General features: G+C 38.2%; 2 protein-coding genes across 22 annotated transcripts in view; one reads left to right on the top strand and one right to left on the bottom strand.

Annotated features, from left to right (window-relative positions):
- The window catches only part of REPS1 (RALBP1 associated Eps domain containing 1), a 106,447-nt gene extending 97,879 nt beyond the window's left edge, over positions 1–8,568 (top strand). For 13 of the 14 annotated variants that reach the window (XM_030556429.1, XM_030556432.1, XM_030556428.1 and 10 more), the window contains 5 exons: positions 2,798–2,983; positions 3,666–3,761; positions 4,350–4,498; positions 5,201–5,306; positions 7,222–8,568. In XM_030556429.1, coding sequence (XP_030412289.1) covers positions 2,798–2,983; positions 3,666–3,761; positions 4,350–4,498; positions 5,201–5,306; positions 7,222–7,290 — 606 coding nt within the window. In that variant the 3' untranslated portion in view covers positions 7,291–8,568. The remainder of the gene's footprint in view (positions 1–2,797; positions 2,984–3,665; positions 3,762–4,349; positions 4,499–5,200; positions 5,307–7,221) is intronic. The other variant, XM_030556435.1, reaches the window with a different exon arrangement.
- Positions 1–19,975, bottom strand: part of ECT2L (epithelial cell transforming 2 like) — a 72,443-nt gene that overhangs the window by 10,067 nt on the left and 42,401 nt on the right. For 4 of the 8 annotated variants that reach the window (XR_003999611.1, XR_003999610.1, XR_003999605.1 and 1 more), the window contains 4 exons: positions 18,804–18,892; positions 18,002–18,174; positions 12,237–12,612; positions 2,031–2,442 (listed from right to left, as the gene is read on the bottom strand). Coding sequence is in view for 1 of the 8 variants with exons in the window: in XM_030556424.1 (XP_030412284.1) it covers positions 12,482–12,612; positions 18,002–18,174; positions 18,804–18,892 (393 nt within the window). In the remaining 7 variants the exon portion in view is untranslated. Of the gene's footprint in view, positions 1–2,030; positions 2,443–10,852; positions 12,613–18,001; positions 18,175–18,803; positions 18,893–19,975 lie in introns of those variants that run through there. The other 4 variants (XR_003999608.1, XR_003999607.1, XR_003999609.1 and 1 more) reach the window with 3 other exon arrangements.

Here is a 19,975-nt window from a genome sequence, read left to right as displayed (position 1 = left end):
GGACTAAAAGGAGACATTAAAACCTGAAGTACTTTTCCCCTGAGGTCAAGGGGAAGTGTCTCTGGTCCAGGAGCCACATGGGTTGGGGGGGAGAGGCAGAAACTTACAAAAGTTTGAACACCCTTCCCAGAATAATTCCTGGGTAGCGGTACAGAAATATGCTACACAAATACTGTGGCATGAGTTGGGAATGGAGAGACAGACATCCCTTGGCAGAGGGTCCCCTGTTCTTTGTAAACTCTCTCCTGAAACCTGACAAACTCCTCATTGCACCAAACATATGTCTGACAGGATATTTATCCATGAAGTGTAACATGTAAGCTATCTACAGAAAGCATGTAACCTGTCAAGACTCAAAATTTGAGATATATGTACAAGTAATATTTGTGGAGTAATGTATTTATCTAACGTATGCTTTATGGACTTGGAGTAGGAATTAGTCACATGAGTGGTGTGTCTCAATGATGATCCGTCCATTCAAGCAAGAGGGAGCTGCTAATCAGTCCCTAGTCAGCTGTCTAGGCAATACAAGGTTCTATTGTCTATCCTTGCCACATCCCAAAACAGTCAATGGAAAACCATGAGAGACCATGATAAACAATCAAAACCATTTAAAAGTAGAAAAGAAACTCTACAACAAGGCAGGAATTCACCCTGCCTGTTTTCAGTATGACACAGACCTCATCTAGACTGCAGGTTACTTGATATAATTTACGTAACTCAGAGAGCTTCTCCTGCCAGCATAGCTACCGCCTCTCACCGAGGCAGGAGTTAAGCATCTTCACCACAAGTGCTGCATAAGTGCAACTGCACTGCTGTAAGTGCTGTAGTGTAGAGAAGGGCACTGTGGCTCCATCACTGAGGAAATCCCTTAAAGAGCAGAGAGCTTCCATGAAAGCTTTTATCCTGCTTCTGGTGAAACCAGCCAGCTGTGCAATGGGCTCATGTTTGTGGGGGAAGCAACTTTATTATATAGGAAAGGTAACTTGATAAGTAAACTTGGGTTTGCATTTAATGATTCTGTTTTGTTTTGTAGGCAGTTACCACCATCACTTTCTCACTAGTTAAATCTTAATTCTTTCTTTAATAAAACAAAAGTAGGTTTATAAGTGCTCACAAGTGCTGTGTTGACAGTAATGGTGGTTTAAGGTAAAACTGGTAAATTATGGTATGCTGCACCTTTGATTGCAGAGGATCTGAAATTTCTGTGATTAGTCAACATTGGGCTGTATCACAGGGGAATGATTCAAAGGGACTCAGGGATTGCAGTGCAGGTATCATTAACCTGCTTGGCGAAGGAAGAACTGGCAGCATCAGGGAGCTGTCACACAGCTACCACAAGAAAAGACTCCTCATTGGAGGCAAGGGTAACAAGGTGACTCATAGTTCTGGGTACCCTGAGAACCGTCACAGGTGGCATATACAGTTTTAAGTGCTATGAAATGTAGTTGTTAGTTCCAGGGGTTGCCTCATAGTTATAGCTAATGTAAGCATCAAATAGAACCTAGATATCTAAAATGGGTTCTAGGTCAAATTCATGCTAGTTCATATTGGAATTTTTAGCAAAATAAAACCTGCCTTCATGCATAACCTGTTTTAAAAACACAATTTAAAAACTTTTTGATGTGCACTTTGTCATATTATTAATTAGCATGTCACAGTAGAACTACTTTACTGCCAGCCACCTTACTTTAAATATTAAAGTACATTAACCTTGAGACTGGGATAGAGGAAGAAAGGGACGTCTCAATTTGCCTTCCCCAAAATGACAAGCTAGTCTTCAAGAAGTAGCAGTTTCTGATCCTCCAGCCACTTATTTAAGTAAATATAAACTGGGAATCATTCATTATCCTTAGTTTGTATTTCTTATAGGCATTGAGTTGGAAGTGGTTGTTGCAAACTCATCCTAAAAGAATGCTTAACTTCCTAGAGACAACACAGAAAGGGGGTCAAAGTCTTATTAATACTAAGATAAGTTGTTAATAAACATGTATATTCAAAATAGGAGACAATATAAAGGTTATACTTACCCTAATAATTATCCTTCATATTTCTACTTCTCGGGGGAGACCATTGTGTAATTCCCAAACTATTTTAAAAACAAAAGGTTAAAATTAACAAGCTGTACGCTAAAAAACCCCAGAATACATCCAGGAGTGCTTTAAATGATTTGGTGTACTACTTTTGTGCTTGAAGGCACTCTTACATTGGTATCAGTCACCACAACACTCCCAAGCAATGAGCCAACATTTTGCTCCAGCACACCTTGGTATTGCTCAGGGTTTCTCCTCTCACACTGCTCAATTCTGAATTGTTGTGTAGCCTTTAGCCTCCAATATTCCATCTGCCTTTTTTTGTCTTTCACCTTCCTGCTGTTTCAGTTGAACTCCAGAAGAGCACTTTGGAGGAAGGGTAGGTTTTATCCGTTCAAAGAGATGTACACTTGGAAAAATGGACAGCAAAACATAGGAAAAAGGAAAGAAGTTCAACTTTACCACTGATAATTTTTGTACCATTGATAATGGGCGACCAAAGTGTTCTGCCCCTTCTTACAAATGTAGTCATTTTGTACTTGTATGATAAGACGCATGTTTGTTCCAGTAACAGGATAGAAACTTCCAAGCGCTATTACAAGTTTAAACAAAGGCAGTAATTTCTTCTGTAATACATAATTAAATAATTGTCCTTGGTTAGCATTCTTGCATAAACTCTTGTTTGGACAAGATTTTGCTCGTGTTATGTCAGTTATTTCAAGAACACAGTATTAGTAATTACTGTCATCTTTGTTTTGCTATAGGGTGTAGGTCCTCATGTGCATCGCCCAGTGGATGCTGAAAGCCTAATAGCTCATACCAGCACCTCACCTCAGCAAATACCAGAACAGCCAAATTTTGCAGACTTCAGCCAGTTTGAGGCATTTGCTGCATCAAGTGTAAATGAAGAGGAGGAGAATGAAATTGAAACACATTCAGAAGTCTTGCAGGTCAGTGTAAATGGATATATTGTAGACCACTTAGTGTTATACATTGGTGTACCCTGTTAGTTATACCCAGTAGACCTTGCATAAATCACATCCTGCCTGTTTCCCTGTCCACTGTTTGTCAAATCTGTTTAGTTTGTAAACTCTTTTGGGCAGGTACAGTCTTATTGTGTTTGTGTTTGGTTTTGTATAATGCCTGGCATAATGGGGCCCTGATCTTTGTTGCCAGCCTTTGAGTTACTATAGTATAAATAATATTTAATATCTGATGTAGATCAGAAGTTTCAAATAAGTCTCTATTATTTGGTTGTCTCTTTATACTGAGGTTAGCTCCAGTAGCAAGAGGTTGTAATTTAGGGTCCCAACAATCCTCTCTTGTTGCTGCCTCTCATGAAACATAACTTGCCTACATGTCTCTGGTGATCTGATCTTATTGCAGATCAGAAATAGAGTAGTGTGGTGTAAAGATTTAGTAGATGGTGCTGGTAATCAGCTACAGCCCTTTCTCTCCATGCCTGAGCTTTTAAAGAGGACTTGGGCTCACATAAGGGACTTGAGATTGTAAACTGTGTTCATATAACCAGAGAACATGCCCGTGTGACACACCTGGCTATCATCCTAATTGTAACAGAATTAAATATTTGCAGACCCATACAGAGTTTCTAAACTGTCTCATTCTCTGTAGGTTGAAAAACCCTCTGATTCTGCAGGCTCCCTTAGAGTTTCCAAAACAGATGGCAGAGTTGAAGACAAGGCAGCTGCTAGTGTCCCTGTTAATGCGGTATGTAAAACGAAATTTAAGAGGGAAGTGTAGGTTTTAACGCGTAGAAGAATGTGTATTAGAACAATTGCCTGTTAGTGACTGCTACATCTGAGTTTGCAGAAGCTTCCATATGAACTCAGTTTTCAAAGACTCAGAACTTCTTAAAATATTTACATTTTTGGCTAAAATATTATATACGTGCTGGGCTGCTTCCATCTAAAATCATGACAGTAGAAGCTCACTTTAATGAAGTAAGTTAATTGCTTACATGTAATCAGATTGTTACCAAAATTGATTCATACAGGGGTTATTTTTAGGATTTTAGTCCATAGGGAACAGATGGCTGGAGCAGTTATCATTTTTAATATATACACATACACACACACACCCCCCACACAGTCAGTTACTACTCCCTTGAGATGAGTTATTCTCACGCAATTTTTCTGATGCTACCTGAGAGAACTCAAGTAGACCTGTTATGAGTCAATGTTCTCAGAACTCATACAGTAAATAAATTAGTTTCACAAAGTTTTGCACAGCCAGTTGATTTGAGTACAAATATAATTAATTGTGATGTTTGCTTATGGGCTGCCTTTTGCTTCCCAGGGAAAAGGCACCACACCTCTTGCTCCACCACCAAAGCCTATTCGCAGAAGGTTAAAATCAGAGGATGAGCTGAGACCTGAAGTTGAGGAGCATACACAGAAAACAGGTGTCATAGCTGCTGTTCTTGCTTCACAGCCATCTATCCCTAGGTAACCCAGGATGAGTATGAATATGTCTAATATTGGGAAGTTCACATTGAAACAGAAAATAATACTGTTAGCTTATGGAAGAGCTACAAGTGATTTTACAATGTGTTGAATAACTATTAGTGACTGTAAATCAGATATATAAAACTACTAAAGGTGTCAGCATAAATATTAAAGGTTGAGATATACCTAATAAGACACTCCAATTGTTTGGATGAAAAACGTACTCACATTTTGCAAAATACATTGATTAATCAAAAGTGCTCTGTAAATGTTAGTGTTGTATTGTTAATTTTGAATAAAGTTGGTGAGTATGGATGGTCTTGAACTTAAATGTGCAGTTGTCATATTCTCCTTTACCCTCAAGTCTATGCTAAACACAATCAAATTAGTCAGTCTGGTATTGTATCGGTAGTCTGGAAGGTGTACATTCATTATTGCAATTTAAGAATGTAATTCATTGTTTGTTCTGTAGGAAACTGGTATGCAAAGCTTCTGTGCAAACAAGGCTAGTCTACGTGTTCTAGTCTATAGAAAGGAAAATAAGTGGAAAGAGTCACTAAATTATGTAAAAATGTGTCCTCTGTACAGCTCTTGCTGAGCACTTTAAATAGGGACTAAGGAATTGAGTAGACTTATCAAAGTTATTTCTTGGCATGCTTGGCAGTGAAAAGACTTACAAAAAAGCACTTAATATATCCTCAGGTCCGTGGGGAAAGACAAGAAGGCAATTCAGGCATCAATTAGACGCAATAAGGAAACGAACACTGTTTTGGCCAGATTGAATAGTGAATTACAGCAACAGTTAAAGGTAATACCATCATTCTCTTTGTATGTCAGTTTCTGAGAAGTGTGTGCACATGTGTAGTCTGAGATAGCATAGTGATGGGGCCATTTAAGTACCAAGGTAGAGATCTGTGTGTATTAACACACAAATGGTATATGGGAGAGGGCATAGGAGATAGCTATTTAAAATGTTAAGCTGTTTTTATACATAAGTGAATAACTAGCTAGGCATTAGTACTGCTGAAAAGGATCTGTGAATAACATAGCGAATCAAAAATTAAATATGCGCCAGCAATGTGGTACAGTTGCAAAAAAAGCTAGTATTCTGGGGTGTATTAATAGGAATGTTTTTATGCAAGACATGGGAGGTAATTGTCTCACTGTACTTGACGCTGATGAGGCCTCAGCTGCGATACAGTCTCCACTTTTGGGCACCACATTTAAAGAAAGATGTGGCCAAATTGGGGAGAGTCCAGAGGAGAGCAACAAAAATAAGTGTAGAAAACCTGACCTTTGAGGAAAAGTTAATAAATGTAAAAAACACCTAAGCATGTTTAGTCTTCAAAAGAAGATTTGGTGGGGAAACCTGACAAGTCTTCAAATATGTTAAGGGCTATTATAAAGAGGAAGGTAATTGATTGATTGTTCTCCATGTCCACTGAAGGAAGGATGAGAAGTAATCATCTTAATCTGCAGCAAGGGAGATTTGGGTTCAGTATTAGCAAAAACTTTAAGGATAGTTAAGCACTGGAATAGGCTTCCAAGGGAGGTTACGGAATCCCTGTCATTGGATGTTTTTAAGAACAAGCTCGACAAACACCTGACAGGGATTGTCTAGGTATACTTCATCCTGCCTCAGTGCAGGAGGCTGGAGTAGATGACCTCTCAAGGTCCCTTTCAGCCTTACATCTCTGAGTCTCTGATTACAGGAGATAGCTATTTGCAATGTGCCCTTGTGGAACTCTGAAAATAGAAAGGACAAAAAAATTATTTTGTGTTGAAGTTCTACAAGATGCTGTCTTGTTTCTAATTATCTTGATATTACTGATTAACGTGCTGTTAAGTATAGCAAAAATAAGACTAGAACAATTACTAACTTGTACACTTGATATCACTATTCTGAGATGATGGTATTAGGAAAACTAGCAGACACACTTAGAAGTGCATTTGTGGTTTTTTCCTTCAGCCTTCAGGGTGGGGGAGAGGAGAATCAAATCCTGAAACATGTTAATGAAATGTAAAGCACAAAACACTGATTCATTTCATAAGCATATTATTGAAAAAAAATAAAAAGGCACAAAATGTCTGAAATGCAAATATTTCAATTCAGTAAATAAACACAAGAAAACAGTCACCAATCTAACCTAACTAGTTACATTGCTCACTGTTGTCTTGTTTACCTTTTGAATTTGTCTTTGGATGCCAATGTACTTTTACCTAATTTATTTTTTCAGCACCTCGTCTTAATTATGAATTTTTTACTAAACCAATCCAGATGCTAAACACTTTGAATTTATGCTTTGCTGGCTAGATAGGAGTGCAGGTCATATAGAAAACTGACAAGTCTGACTTCAAATCTGTATTATAGTTCTTTAAAGACAATTGGGATGGGTGAAATTCACTGAAAACAAACTTCAAGTTCATGAAACTTTTAACAAGTGAAATTCTGCCTCACTCTCTTCTCCCAATTTTATTTGAAAATATCATATGTATAAATTCATGCCTACTTATCCTTGCCTACTATTTGGGTGGCACAAAAAGGAATGCAGCCTGCTAAATGGCTTTATTGAAGGGAAGGGGTTCTTATGTTCTTTAGACAACAACTTGACGTGAGTGCCCAAAGCTGATGCCTACATTTTACCTTATTTTGATTTACAGTAAGAATTTTTTCACAATGTTCTTTCACTTTGGACTATAAATTGAAAATCTTTCGTTTCCAGGATGTTCTTGAAGAGAGAATCTCCCTGGAAGTCCAACTGGAGCAGCTTCGACCCTTCTCTCACCTATAAGCCAATTGCCGTTAACTGTGAATTTACTAAATTTGGAAAGGGGGATTGGGTTCAAAGCCTATTGAAAGACCCATTCATTCAGCTCAATGCGCTCTAGTCAACATTAATTTTTGTGATTCTGTTCTGCCCAGTTTGTCCATCTTTGCATTTAAGTATTTTAACTTCAATCAAAAAGATCAGGATAACTTTTTTCCTTGAATCTTGGCACTGCCTCCCCTGCCATTTCCTTGGGAGTGCATGATCTTTCTACTGGATTTGAGTTTGCACTGTTTCAGTGGCCAAAACATCAAACTGGAATTAATTACCTAATGGTTTCTATATTTCATGTCAAAGAAAAGAACAGCTTGTCAGTTAACTTTTAACCTTAAAGCACATATATACCATAAATGCCTCTTACACTGCAGCATTTGCTTTATTGTGTAAAACAGGAAAACTAATCTGGTATGTGAACCAAAATTGATCTCCCAAACCACCTTTCACAGTTTAGCAAGTAATTCACAATTCCAGAAAGCCTGCCTTTTTTGCAATAAAGTAGCTCCCTCAGGCTGCCACAGAGTTTCTTGCAGGCTGCCTTGCCATATCATCTGAAATTGGTTATTTCATCTTTGTTTCATACTTTGTGCATTATGTGACCAGATTGCCAGGTGTTCACATTTTTCCACTCATGATCTTGATTCAGCCGCATGCATATAAATGACCTATGGTACAACTGATACTATACGTAACAGACCTTCCTTGGTCATCTGTTCTGTGAAAAGAATTGGGTGTTAATTCCCAATGTATTGATTGCACATTTCCTGAGTACTACCTGTAAATGCATGCTTCACACATTACCTTTTATTAACAGATCATATCCACCAGTCTTTACTGTAACAGATTGTACTGTCAAGTAATGTGTCAATACCTCTCTGACCTTCTAATTCCCAGCCCAAAAATAAAGTTTGTTTCTTAGGACTTCTGGTTTACCTTCTGTTACCTTGTCTCCAGGCCTTATTCTTCTGGCATATAGACAGGTTTCACTATTAACAAAAAGTTCCCTGAGTGTATCCTGTTGTTGGGGTTGATGTACTGTATTAGGTTTTGTTGTATATTGTATGATACACGCCTTTTGATCTCATATGTAAATTTGCATTAATTGCTGACTAACAGCAGATATTCTATTTAATGGCTTCTTCTGGCTGTGGGATCATAGATGTTAAATCGCATGGATGTATCTCAGCAGAATCAGAACTAGCAATTGTGTGATTTTTACACCAATAAAACAGCACAATATTTTAATTTTGTTGATTCATCTTTAACTGGAACTTGTAACTCTCACATCTGCAGGAATATATTTTTAAACCTTTTTGATGGCAGTCACAAGGAGCAGCAGAATCCTTTGTTCTTCTAGTTTTCAGCTGTTGGCCATCTTGGATTTTCTTGGTAAAGTGAGGCTAGCCTTCATTTATGTTAATATAGTCGCACAAACTGTGTCTCGTTTCTAGAGTACAAGCATAAGGGATGCAGTGTGGTGCAGTAGCTAAAGCACTGGACTGCGACTCAGATTGGGTTTCATTCCCGGATCTGCCACTTACTTACTGGAAGACCTTTAGTAAGTCGTGTTACCTCTTTGTGCCTTAGCTTCCCCATGTGTAAAATAGGAATAATGATACTGACCTCCTTTGCAAAGTTCTCTGAGATCTATTAATGAAAAGCGCTAAGGTAGAATGGATATTATCTTAAATTTAGAAATAAACCTAGGCATCCTGTATAAAGGCAGAATGCTGCTACAGTGTAACTCTTGGGTGAAAAGTCACTAATAAATTACATTGACTAGATTTCTGTGACAGTGCCTTCTGAATGTAATCAAACTAAATGGATCACAATTTAGAAGCCCTTGACCTTCCCTGCTTACTGTTGGTTTTAAATTAGTTTCTTAACCACATTACCAATTGATTACTGAAGAAACCATTTTAAATCAAATTTTCTACTGTTTATGCTATTTACTACTTCTGTTTGGACAGTGAAAATAAATTAGTATGTTTCCCTTTCTGATAACTATACATTGACAGGATACTTGCAGTTGTTAAAAATACTGTGGGGGAATTTTACTACTTTTAACATCTGTTCCAGTTATATTTTTTTTGAAAATGTCATGGAAACATTACTGTTTTCTTTTGTACATATGCAAACTAGCATTCCTTAACATAGAAGTAATGAATTTCACACTGTGAAATGAAAAAAGTGGATCTTTTTATTTGCATGTAGGTGGATTGAAATTTCTATAATGAATAACTTGTTTAAAAAATAAACTGCCTGTGTAGAAATCACACTTGCACAATATGTTGTCAATTAGTAGATAAGTGTCAGACTAAATTTAGTGAAATCAGGTATAAGCGAAAAGGAGAAATGCAAGGCAACCTAGAAAATTTAATAGTCTGACTGGAGTTGGCAACCTTTCAGAAGTGGTGTGCCGAGTCTTCATTTATTCACCCTGAGTTAAGGTTTTGTGTGCCAGTAATACATTTTAACGTTTTTAGAAGATCTTTTTATAAGTCTATAATATATAACTAAACTATTGTTGTATGTAAAATAAATACAGTTTAACTCTTTAAGAAGCTTCATTTAAAATTAAATTAAAATGCAGAGCCCCCCAGACCGGTGGCCAGGACCCGGGCAGTGTGAGTGCCACTGAAAATCAGCTCGCGTGCCGCTTTTGGCACCCATGCCATAGATTGCCTACCCCTGGTCTAAGATCACATCACCATTGTAACTAATTATCAAGTAGCGGGGTAACACTGAAAGACCATATGTTGCACTTTCCAACTGGGTTCTCTGGTACAGTCAAGGAACATGATTTTTTTTAAATTGTATGCATGTAATTGTCCATGCAGTTTTGTTTATAAAAATAGCTTGCTTTTAAAAAAACAAATCATAAATCAGACATTCAGACCTTTGAATTAAATGTAAAAAAAATTTTTACTCTGAAATCCTAAATGCATGTATGGATCTCACTGTCGCAAATCTTTGCAGTGGAATCAACAGAATTGTACATCAAATACATCAGATTAAGAGCTTAACTGCAGTAATACCAGTTTTATATCTAGGCAGGAGAAATAGGATTAATGTTTTTTAAAGATTTCTTGTGATTTATTTTGAATATTCATTATGTGAACTTTAAACCAAATTTTTTATTTAAAAAAAAATCTGATATCTAAAGGGCTAGTTTAATTTCTCATCTTCACTACAATTTTGTTTTAAGAACATCAGATTCTGTGGTGGTCATCAACATTTAACTCAGGTAATGTGAGCAGGATTTATATTCCATTAGGAATTAGACATAATTCCCTTTTATTGAAGTTGGTGGGATGCAAAACATACCAGTAATCGTTTTAACGTTGCCTCATCAATCCCTTCTGTCTCCCATTTGTTTGTTCTAGCTACCTGTTGCATCTTGTTATATTTAGGGTGACCAGATACCCTGTTTTTATAGGGACAGTCCTGTTTTTTGGGACTTTTTCTTACATAGACGTCTATTATCCCCCCACCCCAGTCCCATGTTTTCACAGTTGTTGCTATCTGGTCATCCTAGTTATAATCCTAGATTGATTGTCAGCTCTTTGGGCCAGAGATTCTGTATTTGTACAGTGCCTGGGACAGTGTGGATGCAATCTATGATGCTGCTGCAGAGTGAGTAGTTTGGTGAATAAACAGGGAAGGAAGGATAAATGCAAATATAGTTTGTAGACGTTTGTTTGCACGCAGTATTTTTCTTCAAACTGTTTGGAAAAACTAAACTTATTGCAGGCTGCTGTAACAAGCAGCATCAATTTCTTGATCCGATTTTTCTCTTCCCTCTAGCACTCCCCCCCACCATCTTTTTCCCTCTACTAATTTGCCTCTTTTCTTTCACCATTCCTGGTGCTTAAACGGTTGCTTATTTTCCCTCAATAGCTATTCATTGTCCTCTCCCATGTCTATCTACAAAATAAAACTGAATATGTGAAAAGGCTTTTCTTTTTTTAAAGGCAATACTTCTTTTAAAAGACTGTCAGTGTAATAAATTATTCTTCATGTTTTTTCTTGTCCATCTTAAGGGTCCCTCATTTTCATCCCAAAGGCACCGATTCCATCTTACATGGACTAGATTTTTCTCACTTATTACTGAAAAATACATCTGACATCCAGAATAGAGAATTACAAAATTAAGGTTATAAAACATTATTTACACTAAAGGAGTGGATCCACGGCATTTTTACATTTCCTACATGAATAATTTTTGTCCTTCATTGAGTCTGCCAAAAATTCTATTCTTCATTTGGGCCTTGGTAGGTTGAGGTACACTTCTCCTCCCACCTCTAATGTATGCACATAAGACTTATTCACTAAAGGCTTTTATACCTAGCAAGTTTCTGTGTTGCACGCCAGGGTATGATCTATAGGGCATCAGCTTACCCCTCAGTAATGTCCTGTGTGGTCACTGCTTCTAGAGTGGGGCCTAACGTACTATTCTTTATAAGCTAAGCGGCACTCTGGAGCTTTCACAGCACTGTAGTAGTGTCCCTATTGGACATTACTGAGTGGCAAACTGGAACACTGTAGATTCACACCTTGGCTTGCTGTGCAGTAACTTGCTGTGTAGACACGCCTAAAAATACTTCACCAAAATACACTTGCAGAAGAATTTGTCTTAATCTGCTTGTTAATAGTAAGCACAAAATCTTACCATTTTACTGAGAAGGAAGTTCTTGAAGTAGTGTTTGAAGCATTGTCTGTCTTAACCTTTAGTGAACACAATTCTATTCTATGAAACCAAAACAAATTGCAAGAATTCTTTGACATTAGATTCCTAAAAATGTCAGAATAGACCCAGAGGAAATAGTAATTCTAGGAGAAAAATAAGGAGCCGTTTGTTCAAGTAAATTCTAAACATAACATCTATTTTTGCTACTATGCTGCTTAAATACCTTCTACAGCAGTCCTTGTTGGGTGATTTCAGTTTCAGCTACAGGTTGACGAGTGATTCTTCCATAAGTTCCTGTAGTCTGAGGCGCACACATGATAGTATTCTAGCAAAAGGACTGCTAACTTCTTGGTAATGATGCAGAATTTGAACAAAAGTTTCTCGGAGTAGGAAACTGTACAAAATATCTGTTCACAAATAATTAGCACATACTACAGAAGTTGGGCATCCTAAACACTAAGATGAATCTCATTTCTTCTCAATGCTACAGTTGATTGCACTTTGCAGTGCAGACAGCCATGTAAATTTATCATCTTCATCCTCTATAGAACAAATCCATTGGCGTTTTGGGCCTTGTAGAATAAATGCATTCTTGATATCTGTTAGTGTGTAAAAAAGAAAAAGGCTTTAGTTTATTAACTGCTCTTGACCAATAAGTTATCTAAGGGATAGGTGGTAGAGTTTCATAGAATCTTGCAAATAGCTTTACTCTTAAATTCTGACTTCCAGTGGTTTAAGGACATAATCAATAGCAAAACATACCTCTGATTGTCTGATTTAAGAATGTGAGGCTGATCATTTGGGAAGCCCATAGAATACAGCCCACAAAGTGAGGTAGATATCACAGGGGAGACACTGGGCAGTGTTAAGTCATGTTTTTAGGAATCATGTTTGCTAAAAGTTTGAAATCTAAGTATATGCTGACTTTCAACCCTACATTCTCCTAAACTGGTGTATAGGCATAGCTCCAGTGACCTGCACTGGGCCGTCTGAGGAAGCTATGCTAACATAATATAACTATGGATTCTGGCCTTCTCGGTTTAAGGTTTTTTTATTTTTTTTTTAATCTGCTGGTTGCTTAGGCTCTTGGGGATGGTGAAAGGCAGACAGAAGCTACTAAGCATGTTGCTATGGGTGGGTATTGGGAGGGGTATGAAGGGCATTGCCTCCCCAAACTGGATACATCACAGAAGTGATGCATGGTATGGGGGGTCAGATTTTTTTCTCCCTTCTATTTGGCCCTGCTTCCTCCCTGTGCAACAATGTTCAGGGGCAGGGGGGCAAGCAGTGACACTAGGCACTGTGTCCAGGTCAGTTTCCTCACATGGGCTGCATAAGGGGAGTCCAGCAGAGCTTCAACTTGGGGCCATTTCAGTTTTACTAGCCCGTAAAATAAGAGATTTGCCCCAGAAACACAGGTACTTAGACATTCTAATCAGCACCGGTAATATTGTAGCAAGTGAACATAAGATCAGAGGTGCTTCCCAAGGGTCTGTGCAGTGTACAGCACTGACTGTGTCAAGCCCAGGTGCGTGACAGAGTGAACAAGGAAAGTTGAATGTGAGTGGAATGTGCTCAAGCAGCTGGGCAAAGGGGACAGGCTTTAGCCATGGATTTGTCTGATGTGTGCATTGCATGTTTAGGTATCTAAAACCAAGAAGACCTGATTCATAGTTACGTGAAAGTGCTTGGTTCTGTTCATTCAATAATTTGTATGCTAATACTGATTTTTAAGTGGTAAACATACTGCAAATTGAAACAAAAAATTAAGGGTGATTAAATAACATAAACCGAGTGTGTGGTCCCCACCCCTAAATATAGAAGTCAACTATGTCTATGCATTTCACTAACATAATCCAGATTGTTTGAAGTATGCACTACTGGTGTTAAATTGCTTTCTATGCTATTAGATTTATAATGATTTTGGCAGATGTAATAGTGCGCACTTGGCACTGACATTTATCTATGGGCACTCCGAGTATTTGCTTTATTGGGCTTGAGAAATCCCCTCTCATTTAAAAATGGACACAGGAAGCAGGGGGAGAGGTTTTCCTCATCCATACAACTCCTTACAACATTCATTAATGTTAATGAAAGTTAAGCATGCGTCAAGGGGATTCCCTGTATAGGGACTGATTAGCCCAGTTGCTTGTTTATGTGGCGTTCAAAATATTATTCCCTCCACTTATCTGGTAAAAAACCCTTTCTTCAGTGTTTCAAGTACAGCTGTAATTAACATAGGTGTTAAGTAAAAGGCACTTTTGCTTAACAAAAGGTGGGAGGAATTGATTTGATTAAGAACCTATTCAGATATTTCATTATGGTTGAATGGGGAAAGGATCAAACTTGAATTATTTTTTCAGGTATTGGGGTAAAATTCAGCCAAAATGTCCAGATATCAGAAATAGTTATTGAATAGTGAAAGCTTTTAATGTGTAGTGAGAGCAATCCACCTGCTGAGAGGAGACCTTAAGGAGGAGCAATGGAAGGCGTAGCTCTGAAGGGTGCCCTAATTAGTGCTAGGTGAATAACAGATGTTTTCGTTTGCTGACAATTCTGAAAAATGGGGCAGAGGAATAGTTTGGGGTCAAACTAAAATCAATGTTTTTTAAAAAGGTTCAGTGAATCGAAACCTAAAAAAGATTGTTTTGGACCGAATGAAGTGTTCTGCTTAAGCTGAAACAAAAAACATCAAAATTCTTCAATCTTTTTAATTTGTAAATAAAATGAAGTACATTTTGAAATAAAAAAAAATTTCTTTGTGAAAATGTCAACAGAACACTTCAATTTTTTCAGATTTTTTTTAGGCTTTGTCATCCAAAACAGTGTGGTAAAATTGACACAAATTCACAAAATGTTTTGGTGTCAATGAGTCTGTATTTTTTGCTGAAAAAGTTAGCATCGAAAAAACTTCCAGCTATAGCCCTAATGGTGGAACTATCTGTGAAGTCTAAAGCCTCTGGAGCCTCAAGGAGGGAGGGAGGGAGAGAGAGAGAACAACACAGCTGCAAGGTGCATTCTGCAAACCCTGTTACTCTATATTCTTCTGCCTGCTGCTAAATTACAGAAAGACTTTAGGCAAGCTTGTGTTCTGTTCTCTGTTCTGTATCTCCTTTGCGTTCAGGGTCCCATGAAAAATCACCAGTCCCTACTGACTGCTGGAAAATACTGGTAATAGTAATTTGGAAGTTAAAGTAAACAGGCCTGGGAGTTAAGCTGATTTACTGCCTTGCACTATGGCAGTGGCAGAATGCAATACTGCTGTCTTATAGACTCATAGACTCTAGGACTGGAAGGGACCTCGAGAGGTCATCGAGTCCAGTCCCCTGCCCTCATGGCAGGACCAAATACTGTCTAGACCATCCCTAATAGACATTTATCTAACCTACTCTTAAATATCTCCAGAGATGGAGATTCCACAACTTCCCTAGGCAATCTATTCCAGTGTTTAACTACCCTGACAGTTAGGAACTTTTTCCTAATGTCCAACCTAAATCTCCCTTGCTGCATTTAAGCCCATTGCTTCTTGTTCTATCATTGGAGGCTAAGGTGAACAAGTTTTCTCCCTCCTCCTGATGACACCCTTTTAGATACCTGAAAACTGCTATCATGTCCCCTCTGTCTTCTCTTCTCCAAACTAAACAAACCCAATTCCTTCAGCCTTCCTTCATAGGTCATTTTCTCAAGACCTTTAATCATTCTCGTTGCTCCTTCTCTGGACCCTCTCCAATTTCTCCACATCTTTCTTGAAATGCGGTGCCCAGAACTGGACACAATACTCCAGTTGAGGCCTAACCAGCGCAGAGTAAAGCGGAACAATGACTTCTCGTGTCTTGTTTAGAACACACCTGTTAATGCATCCCAGAATCACATTTGCTTTTTTTGCAACAGTATCACACTGTTGACTCATATTAAGCTTGTGGTCTACTATGATCCCTAGATCTCTCTTTGCCATACTCCTTCCTAGACAGTCTCTTCCCATTCTGTATGTGTGAAACTGATTGTTCCTTCCTAGGTGAAGCACTTTGCATTTATCTTTATTGAACTTCATCCTGTTTACCTCAGACCATTTCTCCAATTTGTCCAGATCATTTTGAATTTTGACCCTGTCCTCCAAAGCAGTTGCAATCCCTCCCAGTTTGGTATCGTCCGCGAACTTAATAAGCGTACTTTCTATGCCAATATCTAAATCGTTGATGAAGATATTGAACAGAACCGGTCCCAAAACAGACCCCTGCGGAACCCCACTTGTTATACCTTTCCAGCAGGATTGGGAGCCATTAACAACTACTCTCTGAATATGGTTATCCAGCCAGTTATGCACCCACCTTATAGTAGCCCCATCTAAATTGTACTTTCCTAGTTTATCTATAAGAATATCATGCGAGACTGAATCAAATGCCTTACTAAAGTCTAGGTATATCACATCCACTGCTTCTCCCTTATCCACAAGGCTCGTTATCCTATCAAAGAACGCTATCAGATTAGTTTGACACGATTTGTTCTTTACAAATCCATGCTGGCTATTCCCTATCACCTTACCACCTTCCAAGTGTTTGCAGATGATTTCTTTAATTACCTGCTCCATTATCTTCCCTGGCACAGAAGTTAAACTAACTGGTCTGTAGTTTCCTGGGTTGTTTTTATTTCCCTTTTTATAGATGGGCACTATATTTGCCCTTTTCCAGTCTTCTGGAATCTCCCCCGTCTCCCATGATTTCCCAAAGATAATAGCTAGAGGCTCAGATACCTCTTCTATTAACTCCTTGAGTATTCTAGGATGCATTTCATCAGGCCCTGGTGACTTGCAGGCATCTAACTTTTCTAAGTGATTTTTTACTTGCTCTTTTTTTATTTTCTCTTCTAAACCTACCCTCTTCCCGTAAGCATTCACTATACTAGACATTCCTTCAGACTTCTCAGTGAACACTGAAACAAAGAAGTCATTAAGCATCTCTGCCATTTCCAAGTCTCCCGTTACTGTTTCCCCCTCCTCATTGAGCAGTGGGCCTACTCTGTCCTTGGTCTTCCTCTTGCTTCTAATGTATTGATAAAAAGTCTTCTTGTTTCCCTTTATTCCCATAGCTAGTTTAAGTTCATTTTGTGCCCTTGCTTTTCTAATCTTGCCTCTGCATTCCTGTGTTGTTTGCCTATATTCATCCTTTTAATCTGACTTAGTTTCCATTTTTTATATGACGCCTTTTTATTTTGTAGGTCACGCAAGATCTGGTGGTTAAGCGAAGGTGGTCTTTTGCCACATTTTCTATCTTTTTCCTACCCATCCTAACATCTGCTGGCTTTTGCTTCAGCTCTTGCATTTCTGTGGGTGGATGATGATAGCCTCTGGCATAAGTGAGGCCAGGGTTTTTAATAGCTTAAGACACATGTGCACACAATGTTATCTATATGGGATGTAGGGGGGGAAGAAACCATGCAAGGATAGGCCTGCACTAGAGTTTTTAACTTAATTGCCAATTAACTGAAATTAGTCTGTATGTGGCAGTCGGGACACTTCACACATGCTTGTTCCAGGATACACACACTTTTGGTTTACCCTGCACTCCATGCTTGTGGCTCTTCCACACTAACATGTACAAACATTAGTTAACTCAAGTCATTTAGCAATCAAATAGAACTTAAAAGAAGAAATAAAACTTCATTGTAGACAGACCCTAAGCCAGAACTCTGTAATGATCAGAACTACTCAACATGGGTCTGGATAAGGGGTGACAATTACCTGAAGCGTAGTGTTAGCTGAACTTGTGTATGGGGAGTTAGTCCATCTATTTTTGGAAAACACTAAAGAACTGTAGCTTGGTACCTTACACCTCACCACATAAATACAAATGGCCTATCCTCATGCTTACATTACTTCTTATGTAGGTCAAATTCAATGACAATAAAACAAACTAACAGCAGATTATAGCTCACAGAAGGAACATTCTAAACCAACATTATTGATCACTGGAGGAATGTTATAAAACATACATTTTGAACGTGGAATGTCTTCTACAACAAGCCTGTGAAGAGCTACTGCTGCCAAGAACTGGTAAGTTGTTTTTGGGGTCCGTTCAAATGGCATATAAGAGATGCTACGTTTTGAAATAACAAGTGCATCGTTGAAAAGAAAAAGGCTAAGATTGCGGATGTGTTCATAGACCCTGCCAAAAGGGAAAAAAAAAAATTACTTGTATGCTTTAAACCTTGAAATATATGGAAATCTATAAGAGGCTTTTGAAAACTAGTGTAGCTACATCAGTGTTATCCAGTACTGCTACAATATATTATCAGTATGTTTTTCCTGTCTTTTAAGTGAAAATTGGGAAGGGGCCAGTAACATAGGGAAGATTGATCTGACCTTGGAAATGAAAGTGGTGATGATGGAATCTTTAAATTCTGTAGTATATTAATTTACACTGCAAGTAAAATACATGTAGGGCTACAATTACAACTTCGGGTTCTGGTGATACCGAACACTTGTGCTTCATTCTCATAGCTGGTTATAAGAATCCCTTAAGCTGTAGCTAATAGAGTTGAGGGATACATAACTTTTTTGACAGGAAGTTGATGGAAGTGAGATATAACCACTTAATGCTAATAACCTCTCCTCAGTGCTCCATAGGAATATGTAACTCCACTTGATTCTTTCCATTCCAAAATTTCCTCAGGGCACAGTGGCAAGGACCTGGGACAACTTCTTTCCAACTCTAAATTAGCAACCAGTCACCTGTGAGGTCTAGTTTTTTGTTTATCACTCCCCCCTTCGGTAATTTTTAATATATTTGTTTACCTGAATGAAACACAGATTTCCTCAGAACAGCAGCTAAACTGGGTTACATCTTGTATTCTAATCAGGTACCTGTTGGCTTCTAATAAATTCTGTGAATTAAACATTATAGGATTAAAAGACATGGAAACCAAACTTTGGTTTTAGAGTTTATCCTGATATGTTAATTACAAGATTGTCACAACAAACTGACAATGAGAATATGGGGTTATTTATTTTTGTTGTTTTTTATTAATTAGGCCTCCTTTGTGGCCAGTATTTTGATTTGGGTAGTGCCTCTAAAATGGATTAATACTGTCATATCTTTTGGTTATTTACCAGATGCAGAAAAAAAAAATCCTGCAAATTGTGGCTTCTCCTGAAATACATTTCAACTGAAGTAGACATAGACATGGCTAAGTGAGTCACCCTTGGCTTCCACTTTCAGCACATTAAATTAAGCAAATGTTGCAGGTAGGGGGGTGGGGAGAGCTGGGTTTTTTCAGATTTTTTTCATGTCTGCTTTCCACAGAAAATCTCAATTTTTCATTAAACACCCAAAAACTGAAATATTCAGAGTCCAAAACCAAAATAATTTGGACATCCTGCTGTGGTGCCTCATGAGACTTGTACCCCATTGTACTCTGATTTACTCATATCCCCATTCTTTTTTGTATGAGTTGTCCTCCACTGCAGCCTACATGCACAGGGGACTCCCATGATGTTACCCTCTCCTTACGCCCTGAGGGGAGACTGGTGTATCATGAGAGATATAGTCTGGCCAAGGAGCTTGGCCCATAAAAGAAATACTTGTAAATTTTCATTCTAGGATTGTCCATGTCAGTCACTTTACAGTAGGACATTCCCCATCTCCACACCAACTAGGGGCTAAGCACATCTTTGCTCTGAGCCTGGGCTACACCTTAGGAAGAACTCCCCAGGATGTTAACTTCCAATGCTGAAAAATGCTACGTATACCAAAGTGTGAAAGTGCTGTTCAACTCAAACCACGTGCAACAGAGATTTTACATGAAATTTAGGGATATCCTGGAGGAAACATCTTTTCCCTTTCAAAGCACTTAACAAGTGAGCAATAGGAAGAAAAAAAAATGGACATAATGCTGTTCTTCAAAAGGGGCATCTGGCGTGAAAGGTCCTAGAATGAAAATGCACAGGTAAGACAGAATTGTTCCTGT

Source organism: Gopherus evgoodei, chromosome 3 (genome assembly GCF_007399415.2).
Source record: "Gopherus evgoodei ecotype Sinaloan lineage chromosome 3, rGopEvg1_v1.p, whole genome shotgun sequence".
NCBI lineage: Eukaryota > Metazoa > Chordata > Testudines > Testudinidae > Gopherus > Gopherus evgoodei.
The sequence above is the reverse complement of the archived record's forward strand: the minus strand, read 5'-3'. Positions and strand labels throughout refer to the sequence as shown.